We start from the raw sequence: 11,773 nt of genomic DNA, 5'->3' as shown, positions 1-11,773 counted from the left end.
TGCCAGCGAGGGGACGGCGGCAGCCGGCGCCCAGCCGCGGGCGGCACAGCCGGGCGGCGGGCAGGTAAGGCGGGGCGGCGGGCGGCGGGGGGGCGGCCGGCCGGGCTGGCGGAGGGGGAGGCAGCGGCGCCGAGGCGGCCGCTCCGCGGCGGCTGCCCCGGCGGCGGCGGAGGGCGACTTCTTCGGCAGCGGCTCCGGGCGAAGGGCGGGCGCGGGGCGGGCGGGGAAGGGCGCCCCGGGGCGGAGGACGGAGCCGCGGGGCCGGGGCGGGCGGGGGGCGAGGCCGGGCGGCGGCGCGGCCCCTCCGTGGGGATGCCGTCGGGATGCCGTCGGGGCGCGGCGGGGCGGCCCCTGGCTGCCCGGAGAGCCCGCTGAAGGCGGTGTTCCGTTGTCCTGGCTGGTGTCCTCCGCCCTCGACCCAGCGGCCGGAGAGGAGCGCCGAAGCGGAGAGGCCGTCGCGGGCGGATGGTGCCGGGCGCTTCCCGACGGCTGCCGGCGCAGACGGGACGAGGTGAAGCCGTCTCGGGTACCGTCGTTCCTTCTCTGTCCTCGCAGGTGTAGGCAGCGCTGGGCCGTTCAACACCCTGCCCGACCTCCGTCTCCGATGGAGGCATCGCTCGGAGGAAACGGGCACGGCGAGGCGTCCCCGGGACGGTAGCCGAAGCGAAGCGATACGTTTCTAGGCTGGCCCGGCCGACCCCCCCCCGCCCCACCCCGGCGGGGCAGGCTTCTCCGCAGCTTTGTTGTGTTTTCGATCCAGGAGAGCGTGGGCTGCTGCTGGCAGCTACAGGATGAAGTCGCCTCCCTGCTGCATGTCTCTTTCTTCCCAAGCATCCCTGGAGGAACCAGGGAGTAGCACATCCCTGGGCTCCCTGGACTCCAGTGTTTTCTCCAGCGAGGAAGAGCAGGGGCCCCTGCTTCAGAAGGTCATTCCCTCCCTGGACTGCTTTACGATCAACGTAGGAGGCAGCCGCTTTGTGATGTCCCAGCAAACTTTGTCTTGCTACCCTGACACCCGTCTTGGCAAACTGGCTGTTGTGGTCTCTGCTGCCCGGGATGTGGCCTCTGGCCTCCTTGAGCTTTGCGACGATGCCAACCTCGTGGAGAACGAATATTTCTTTGACCGGAGCTCGCAGGCATTTCGCTACATCCTGAATTACTACCAGACAGGGAGGCTGCATGTGATGGAGCAGCTTTGTGCGCTCTCCTTCCTGCAGGAGATCCAGTACTGGGGTTTGGATGAGCTCAGCATCGATTCCTGCTGCAGAGACCGGTGAGTTGCGGGAAGATGCGGCGCGTGGAGTTGTGGGCTGGGTGGGCTCAGCGTTGACTTGCGTACAGGGATGCTCAGGTGAGAGATCCAGCAGTGGGGGTAGGTGAGGCAGCAGAGCATTGGGAAATGTGTGCTCAAAGCCGGAGGAGTTCAGCCCTGAATCCTGCTCTAGAGGTGGATGGGTGTAAAAACTGGGAGGAGATGTGTTGGGTGGGGTCACTGTTGACCTTTGCTGAGGGGCAGGTTGGCGGTGGGGTCAAGGCAGTGAGACCCTAACAGGAGCAGGGTCTGAGTTGTCCTGCACTGCCTCCAGACTGGCCCTGGACAATGTCAGAGATTCAGAAGATTGTGAAAGGAGAGATGTCCCTTCAGTCATCCAGTTTGGGGTTATCCTAGTTAGAGGGATTGGATGTGGAGTTGGGCATGATGCCAGGAGGGTTTGGAGCCTCCCCACGCCGCAGTTTGCGTTCTGGACGGTTTCCGGATCCAAGCTGGAGAGGCAGAAGGGGGGGTGGTCACCTGCCAGGCTGAGTGTGGGTGGCATGGCTCCAGGAGGAGCCGTGATGGGAAGCGTCACACGTGGATGTAGCAGCTTACAGGGAGGGGGCAGCAAGAGCAGGAACATGGCTCACTGGAGACAAATTGTGACAGGCAGCTTAGGAGCGAGGTGGGTTTCAGCTGAACCGCCCCCAGGATGTTTCTGTTAATTCTGTTTGCAGTTAATTTTTTTTTCCCCCACCATTTTTAGTGTTACTGGTTTGTTAGTATTGAAGAAATGAATTTTCTAAAGAGCATAACTGATATTTATCTAAAGGGGTTACGTCAAAATTATTAGAAAGAAACAAACAAGCAACCCCACCCCAAAAGGATACTGAAGTTATCGTACCCTAGCATGGTCCAGTTCTGCAGCTGAGAGAGTTGGATCCTAGTTTTCATCCCTTTCTTCCTTCCCTGGTAGATGTAACTGAAAGCTCCAACTTCTTTGATGGTACAAGGAGCTACAGACCTCTTTGGCAGTAACTGTGTATCAAATGGAGGCAAAATTGCGTAGCACCTTTGTCTAAGGCTTGAGATTTGCAGCAGTCAAGAAATACAGATATGAAAGAAAAGGATTTTTTTTAGTGTATTTTGGGAATGTTTCTGTTTCATGAAACTGTTCTGTAAATACACTCTTCATCTAAGAAAACACTCAGCTATGCATTTACAGTCTGTAAGTTTTACTCGGTGCAGATGCTTGTGCACTTTGTTGAGAGGACCCATATATTTAAAGAAAGAAAGATAACTTGTCATCCTAGTGTGTATTGATCAGAACTTCATCCATGAACTACATGGCTTTTATTATGCCCTCCCTTTTAGTATTGCAGATACACACCAATGTAATAAAAATGCAATATAACTAATAAAATTGAGGACAATTTAGAAACGGAGAGTCTGGTTGTTCCAGGACTGCTGACAAGAATGCATGTTAGTCATGTAGCAGATCCTACTGTAGTCAACATGATCTATATAAATAACATGTTATCAGGATTAAGTTACTCTGCACATACAAACTGTCACTGATGTGAAATGGGGGAATAGAAATATCAGGTCAGTGGAAACATGCCACACGGTCTCAATAAAAATCTTCATATGCTGGACATCAGGGTTTTCTGAGCTCACGTAAGGTATGCTTTAACGTGTATTCTTATGCCTTGTGTGGTAGAGGATAAGAAAAACATATGCACATTAGCATTAAAAATCTCTTTGGGGTGGGTCCTGGGCAGGTACTTCAGGAGGAAGGAGCTGAGTGAAGCCTTAGACATCAAGAAAGATGCAGAAGAACTGGATGCCCAAGATGAAGAGGAGGATTTTTCTGGTAGCCTCTGTCCCAGTGTCAGACAGAAACTTTGGGAAGTTTTGGAAAAGCCTGGCTCCTCTGCAGCAGCCAGGACTTTCGGCACTCTGTCCATGGCTTTTGTTGTTGTGTCCATTGCCAACATGGCTTTGATTTCGGTAGAGCTAAGCTGGCTGGCACCACCGCTACTGGATGCCCTAGAGTACCTGTGCATTGCATGGTTCACGGTGGAGTTTGTTCTGAGGTTCCTGTGTGCACGGGATCGGTGTCGCTTCGTAAGGAGTGTGGCAAACATCATAGATCTCCTTGCCATTTTACCTTTCTACATCACCCTGCTGGTGGAGAGTCTGTGTGGTGGGGAGAGCTCCCAAGAACTGGAGAATGTGGGGCGCATTGTCCAAGTGCTGCGACTGCTCAGAGCCCTGCGGATGTTGAAGCTGGGAAGACATTCAACAGGTACTTTCGGCCGTGGCAGTGGTACTTTTTGGTTTTGCTGCCTGCAACAGTTGTCCCCGGGCACAGTCCTCCATTTTGTGTGCATTTCTGCCTAACCTTTTTTACATAGTCTCTTAGCAGTAATGGCTTGTGAAAATCTTACTTTTGGACATTGATAATTGAGTGGCAAGGGCCTTCTCCAATAAATCTTAGCTTTCCATAAAGCCAGTGTATATTCTTTGCATAGAACACTTACAAAAACAGGCCCCAAAGTTGCATGCTGTAAGTCACGCACCAGTCATTCACTATGTCATAAATTTACAAATGTGTATTTGAGTTGATTTTATTAGGAGCGAAGCAAGGGAAGAAACAGAGATCATTGACCCACACTTTTTGTATTATCAAAGGCCCACTAATGACAATTACCTGTCACAATTTGTTTTGTTAAAAAGTATGTGCAAAGAAATATATCATGATTTTGTCTACACCATAGATCCTGAAAACAACTGCAGTACAGAATGCTTCAAGAAAACTGTTTAAACTGAATTCTATCAGGCAGTGGGTTGAGGGGCTCTCTGGCCCTGTTGAACACACTGGTATCTATGTGGAGCACAGCTGAGGACTGCTTACTGAGCTGGACCTAGGTGCAGCACAGAGCTGCAGCGTCAGGTTCAGTCAACGTTCACCCGTTGGTGTGGGGCCTTTCGTGTCCCAGTGCTCCTGACGGGTCAGCAGACGGATGAACAGTGAGCAGGAAAAAGTGGAAGGTGAAATGCATTTCTGAGAACATTTTTGTTCACTCTTTGAATGGTGAAAGGAACGCATAAAAGGTAACATTTTCCAGTGGGAATTTATCAGAGGAAGCTGGAAATGATTGGAAGGTGTTGCGTTTCCCATTGCGTTTCCCCCATTTTTATTGCTACTACATGACACGTGCATGCCTGGCTATATGAAAGAATAAAAGATGTACTCGCACCACACCCTCTCCATGCCATGATGTTGTCCAATGCTTGGCATTTTCAAAATGATTTAATTATGTTCCCACTTAAATCAGTGTTGAATATGGCGCTGAATTTGGCAGGAGAAATGTTCAGCCAACGCTTGGAGATTTGAAAAATTAGATCCTAATAGTAAATCATGATCTCTGTCCTGCAATATTGTCCTGTTCTGCAGACAGTGATGACTGTTCTTACATGGCACTCAGTGTACCCTTCCAGGCTTTCCTGCCATGAAGGAGGAATGGGTTGATGCCTCTCCAGTTTTTGGAGAGCCATCTCCACCCTCTTTGTGAACTGGCCCCAATTCAGCAGTCATTACAGCGTGCTCACAGCAGCAGAATGTGTCTCTCTTTTTGTTCCCACTGAAGTGCAGTGAACCTGCCTACCAATGGCAAGGAGTAGCTTTAATGCTACTGAGCATAATCATAGTGGTTTGGGAAGTATCTTAACCTTACTCACCTACCCTAGATTATGCCTATACTGATGCGTAAGTGTCCCTTAGAAACCAGTTGAAGAGAAGCTTGTAATGATTCAGTCTGTCAATGAGGGTTTTTTGCTTCATGATAATTTTTGCAGGGTTTGGTGGGGTTTTTCTGCAAGAAGGGCTGCTACCCACTTTTGATGTTAGCTGTAATGTGAATGCATTCCTCTCTAATTGTATTTTGAAAATATGAAAAAGATTTCGTAGAATCATAGAATGGTCTGGGTTGGAAGGGACTTTAAAGATCCTCTAGTTCCAACCCCCCTGCCGTGGGCAGGGACACCTTCCACTAGACCAGGTTGCTCAAAGCCCCATCCAGCCTGACTTGGACACTTCCAGGGATGGGGCATCCACAGCCTCTCTGGGCAACCTGTTCCAGTGCTTCACCACCATGCATTAAGGCACTTTTGTGCTGAATAACAAAATAGTGCTCGAAAAGTAAGTTGTTTCTAGTTATAAAGTTTCCAGGTTATCACATTTTACTGTTACAGAACGAATGCACGAAACTCAGTTCTATGGCTCTTTCTCTTAACTTGAAACCAGATGTTTCAGGTGTTTGTGTTATAACTGTTAACTTCAGTTATATTAACTTTCAGGGATGGTCTAAACTTTTGTGTCTATTTATTCTTAAATTCATTCAACTATTACCACAATTTTTATCACAATATTGAGTGCCATTAATATTGAGTTTAGTAATTCCATGTTAGGTAGAAGTGAATTAATTATATAAAAATTTGGTCTCCTAATCTCGAAGTGAGCTATCATCTTCCTACTAGAACCATTTCAACATACAAGTAGTGACATGTGTATCTATTTAAACCAACCAGAGCAGCATTACCGTCACTGTGCTTGCTTTTTTGGTAGTTCAGTTGCTGCCCACTTAGGCCCAGAACACTAAATCAAATCTGTATAATTTAAATGTAGAATGTCACTGTTTCGATCTTCTGTCAGAGGAGATGCTGCTACTAAGATGAAACGTAGCCAGAGACCATCCTCCTTGCACATATCTAGGCAGTCCTGATAAATGGCAGTGTTCAGGGGTGGCTCTCGCAACTCTTCTTCTCTCTTGCCTTGGATCTGGCAGCTTAAAGCTACCTCCTGGTGAAGCTTCTTTCTGACTCTCAGACCAGACAAAGCTTCATGCATTGCTTACCTGTTTTGTGTGGCAAAAGAAGTGCGAGATCAGAAGAAGAGATGAGAAAATTCGTGACTGCAGGCAGCAACTCCTCTTTCACCAAGTAGGGGTGTTCACTATCACAGGGAGGACATCTCCATAATACTGGGCAGACCCATAGCAAAGCTGGGATCACAACAGCAGCCTGGCTCTGCTCTCAGGGGCGCAAATGAGTTAGGAAAAAACCCACCAATTCTTTTCTTCACTTTAAAGAAATGGCAATTTAACCCTTTTTGTGGGGAAGGAACAGAAAAATAAATGAAAGAATCATTTCTGCGCCTTTGAAAGCTGAACCCAGCTAATAGAGGGGATGTGATGCCTAGAAACACCTGGGCTGGGCTAGACTGGCATGAGTGTGTAATTATTTATGCAAAGTGCTATCCTTCAGCAAGGAACAACTGAGAAATCAGTAGTACCTCTATCCAGAAAATCTATAGCTAGAGGGTGAGACCACTCTCTGAGAGGTCAAAATTACGGATTTGAGTGGCTTCAAGAATAGGCGAGAACTGAACTTGCAGTTCTCACATTCTCCGATGCTCCTCAGCTGTCGGCTTCCTCCTGGGGCCATGTTTGGTGTGAAGCCTTGCCGGTCCTCCTCTGGGAAGCACTGACAGATTGACTCCTTGAGGAGAAATAGGATGTGAGCATCTTACTTGTGATGGCAATGGGCATATGTTTGAGAGAAGGCGGTAGCGTATGTCAGGATGAGATGCCTCTGGAGACATGAAAAAATGAAACTTCAGCACTTTTAGTGCCAAAAATTTAGGATGATTTAAACGCTGTGTGTAAACTGAAGCTCCTGGACATCAGCTTGTATTGCCAAGTCTCTTTGGTCAATAGAGAGGTGGAACTTGACCTGCATGGCAGAAACACCTCCCCTTCCTCCCGCTGGCCCCAGGGCTGAGGGGCTCGCCTGCCCCACACCAGCTCTGTTACAGCAACTGAGCACCTTCCAGCACGAGTAACCAAGCTGTTACAGCTGCTGGCACGGGGTTCTCGTGGAGGTCGTAAGACTTGCTGAGGTGTCTGTGCTGGAACAGCCCCAATTTGGCTGTGTGCTAGGGCTCAGAGATGTTTTAAAAAGTTACAAAATAATACAGAATACATTATTCTTTTCAATACACCGATTCCCACTTAGAATGAGCTGTAGAGTCCAGTAACTTGTCTGATTCATAGATTTGTCTAAAAATGTCTCCTGAGTTCATCTGAAGACATGTATCTTTGTTTTAGATGAGGATAATAGGAATTAAGAATAATTAAAAAAAAATCAGACTCCTGAACAGTCAGAATAATTAACCATAGGAAAAATATTTTACTGAAGGTGTCATCAACCTGATACAAAGAGTTAGCAGTCACTGTCCTGTTCCTCCTTATTTTGGCCTGGTTTATGCAAGACTTGCACTGGTTTTTAGCTATAGTATTCTCAAGATGCATCATATGGGGCAAACCCTGGCTTTTACAGTACTCATTTATGCTTTTAAAAGAAGTGCTACAGAGGTAATTTTAAATTGGAGTACCTTCTTCCTAGGTCACCTGAAAGGACTTACTCTTCTACCTTGTTCAGCAGGAAGTTTTACAGGGCAATGGGTGATAGTAACTTCCTTGGAAGATGAGAGTTTGATCTGGATAATTGCAATTGTCTGACACAGCTTTTGCACTGCTGATGTTAGTGCATTTTCAGAATGTGGAGGCAGTCATATTAACAGAGAAAAGATTACACTGATATATCTTATTCCCCTCATGTTGCAGATTTAAACTATATCATTATAAGAAACCCTCTAACCAACAGATCATAGTTACAGTAATATAAAACCTGGATATGGGCAAGTCCTTAACTGGAGCTGGTAGAAGAAAGCATTGAAAAAGGAAACTTTCCCTACAAACTCTAGTGTGTATTTTCATTGTTTGCTGTACATAAACAAAAACTTTAAAAATCATTAGACCTGAAGGGGAAAAGAAAGAGCCAAAAGCAAGAAGAAATTTTATCATCTTGCAGTTTGAGATTGAGGGAAGAAAAGCAAATCGAATTGCTTATGACACTAATGAGCATATGAAGTCTGCAAGCAGAGGCAGAGCTCCAATAAGCTATTTTGCAAACACTAGTTTAGTTTGAAGTGTACCCCATGAAGCGTAATTCATAAGCATTGTCTTTTTCTCATTTATTGAAAAAAACATAGCACATTTTTAAAGAACAGTATTAGAAACCAATCCAAAGTCTCCCATGTGTCTCAACTGAGTTAGTACCCTGTTATCTTCCTTCTTTGTTTATGTATGCAACATTTATCCATTGCACTATTATTGGATTTACTTTCCTGCTTGCTTTGTCAGGCATTCTAGCCTTGAAGCAGCAGCTCTAAAAGGAATGTGGAGCTTTATGGAGAGTGGTCGGCTGCACATGAACTCCCTGTGCAGCTCACAGGCAATAGGACTGATGCAGTGCATCAGTGAAATAACAGAATACCGTGTTTGCATTCAGAGCCGTTGCTATCTCCAGTTTTGGCACAAGTGCAGCTGCTGTTGGAATACTGTATTTGTTTTGATGTCTACAGATAAAGATATTGATAGGTTTGGGGGGAAAGAGGGGTCAAAGAGAGGCTGTGAGAACTATAAAAGGATTGAAAACAGTCCTTAGCAAAGAAAAAGTTACTGAGTGACTGAAGTGAGCTGTAAGCACCTACCTGGGAACATGAATTTGGTAACTGAGGGTTGCTTGGTCCAAGAGAAAAATATGACAATGGCTGGAAAACAGGAGCTTGGCACATTCGGGCTCAAAGTAGGAAGCAGGTGTTTTTAGTGTGGTTTTAAATGGTTATTTAGGTATCTTATTAAAAACTGTGCTAGATCTTCCGTTATAGCCAATTACTAAATCAAGATTGCTTAGTTTTTCTAGACTATCTACATACGTACATAGTTCAAATGATAAGTAATGAGAATTTCTATGCTCTGTATTAAGGAAATGGAGATGATGTCAGTGGTTCAGTCTAACCTGTATCAGTCTAATCTATTTCTTTAAATCACGTTTTCCCAGTAGTGTTGAGAGCAGCACCCCTTTTTCTTAAGACATGTTAGCAGGCAGAGAAAAACACAAGGCAGTCAACTTTTAAATAAGAGATGTTTTGTGAAGTTATGATGACAGCTACGTGAATCAACCTACTGACAGCATTTCTTGTCTTTCAGGCTTGCGATCTCTTGGGATGACTATCGCACAGTGTTACGAGGAGGTTGGCCTTCTGCTGCTTTTCCTCTCTGTAGGAATCTCTATATTTTCCACTGTGGAGTACTTTGCTGAGCAAGGCGTGCCAGGCACGACTTTCACAAGCGTACCTGGCGCTTGGTGGTGGGCAACAACTTCCATGACAACTGTTGGTTATGGTGACATTAGACCAGACACTACCATTGGTAAGGTAGTGGCCTTTATGTGTATACTATCAGGAATACTGGTTTTGGCTTTGCCAATAGCTATAATAAATGACCGTTTTTCTGCCTGTTACTTTACACTGAAGATAAAAGAAGCTGCTCTTCGACAGCGTGAAGCTTTAAAGAAACTCACGAAGAACTCATCCAGCGATTCAAATATCAATGTTAATTTGCGAGACATATATGCACGCAGTGTCATGGACATGTTACGGTTAAAAAGCAGAGAGAGAGCCAGTACAAGGAGCAGTGGAGCAGATGAGTTTTGGTTTTGACTTTTAAGTTATTTAGCCTTGTATAGCAAATAGACTACTTCAAAAATGTAGTATTAAGCATCTCTTTTTTTATTATTTGCTACATAGTGTATTTGCTTTTCCAGCTGGAGTTTTACTTGCTTGGACAGACTGAGATAATGATTGTATATAAAAGGCAGAATACATAATATGGAGTCTCTCAAGGAGCTCTGAAACATGCTTCCAGAAGTGGATCATGGTGGGTGAGATGGGAAATAATGGGTCCATCAAAGTCAAACAGTGATGCAAACACTTGTCTATGAATCTTATGTCCTTGCTAATGTAGAATAATAAAGTCTTAGTGAAAATTACCATGGTGTCTTGAATTTAAAGATCTATAACATTTGTATTTGCATTGGAAGAGCAAAAGTCAAAGACATTAAGAAAAACTGAAATGGGAAGTCTAAGGAAGTGAAATGTTGAATAAATTTAGGATGACATTCCTATAACAAGCTTCATCTTGACCCCCTTTCTTATCCCCATCTTCTACTTCATTTACATGAAAAAGAGATTATTACACCCGGGGGGGGGGCAGAATTTCCTTATTTGAAGAGAAGCAAAGGGCTACCAGATACATGGTGGGTATCCAGAGATAGGTGAAAGTATTAAGCAGATGCAAGATCTGCAGCAAAGTATAAAATAGTCATGAAATAGGTGCCATGATGTAGAGCATCCTCTGCAGTTGCTCTGGAAGTTGCAGGAGTTAATACAGCCTTTCCAGCATAGAAGTCATTTACAAACTTAGTTTGAACTGTGCCTTCTCTATGTGTTTTGCTTCCCATTACTTGTGTAGCTAAGCAGTTTTTGTGCTCAAGTCACTGGTGGATATCAGAAGAAACAGAAATGGTAAAGGATAACAAGCTACTCATTTCTCTGTCTCCCATTAAAATCAGTAGGTATTCCAAGTGGGCCAGACTTTAAAAAAATAATAATCTTCACTGACCCGTTATTAGAAAAATCCTTCACCAAAATCTTTTGTTCCAAGGGAAAAATGAGCACTTGTTGGACTGGATGCTTAGTCCAATGCAGTAATCAAAGTACAAAATTAAATAATCAAAAGCATTTTTTGGCAAATTTCTCACCACTTACCTCTCCAGTGGCGGAATAGTCTTAGCAAACAAAGCTTTTCTTTAATATAATTTCAATGTCCTGGACTATGACATTGCCACAGTATGCATGTAACTCAACTAGTAGGTTAAATGAAAAAAATCACAAACCTCTCTCTTTTCACATTTATTTTGGGCAATGTAAGTACAACCATTATTTACATTTGACATTAATTCAACATACCCACTAAAAAGAAACATCTATTAACTGTGGATTATTTAATTTTATAAGGTGTTTATGTATATAGAAGGCTTAAACTGCCTTTGAGTATGTATGAATGGGTGAAATAACCTGCTTTTAATAAACATTGAATAATACTTGTTTTGAAACAAGTGTGTTTTCCTGCCATTCCGTATAAATGGTGTTGTAAACATAATACAGTAAGCAAAATTTTCAAAAGCTCCAACCTTGATGCAAACTGAGTAGCATTTCAGCATGAAACTTCTTCTGATGTGTCAGCTGGCATCAGTCAGCATTTGGATTTGGGACCAATGCAGCACATGCAGCTATCACCAGGGCCAGAAGAAAGTCAAGGAAAAACACTGGAGACCCAAAGAGTGTGTGTCTTGCTCTACCAGAAGTTGTCTAGGTATGAAAATTCATAGGTCACCCTCACGGTCTGTGTTACAGAGAGCAAACTGTGTTATCACAGTGTTCCCTGCTGCCCAAATACTCTATGAATCCATCACAAAAATCCTGCGATGTCCAGGAGACAAAATTAATTCTGCAGGGGAAGGTTTGATACAGCCCACTCTAGGTTATTA

The 11,773-nt window shown here is 44.8% G+C and overlaps 1 protein-coding gene across 1 annotated transcript; it reads left to right on the top strand.

Annotated features, from left to right (window-relative positions):
* Positions 1 to 305: 305 nt before the first annotated feature.
* KCNV1 (potassium voltage-gated channel modifier subfamily V member 1) lies at positions 306 to 10,197 on the top strand. The gene is made up of 3 exons (XM_075024386.1): positions 306 to 1,273; positions 3,037 to 3,563; positions 9,373 to 10,197. Exons 1-3 carry the CDS (start codon positions 792 to 794, stop codon positions 9,882 to 9,884), a joined length of 1,521 nt encoding a protein of 506 aa, XP_074880487.1. The 5' UTR covers positions 306 to 791; the 3' UTR covers positions 9,885 to 10,197.
* Positions 10,198 to 11,773: the final 1,576 nt, after the last annotated feature.

This window comes from Buteo buteo, chromosome 3 (assembly GCF_964188355.1).
Source record: "Buteo buteo chromosome 3, bButBut1.hap1.1, whole genome shotgun sequence".
Taxonomy (NCBI): Eukaryota; Metazoa; Chordata; class Aves; order Accipitriformes; family Accipitridae; genus Buteo; species Buteo buteo.
This window is presented reverse-complemented; position numbering and strand designations above follow the sequence as displayed.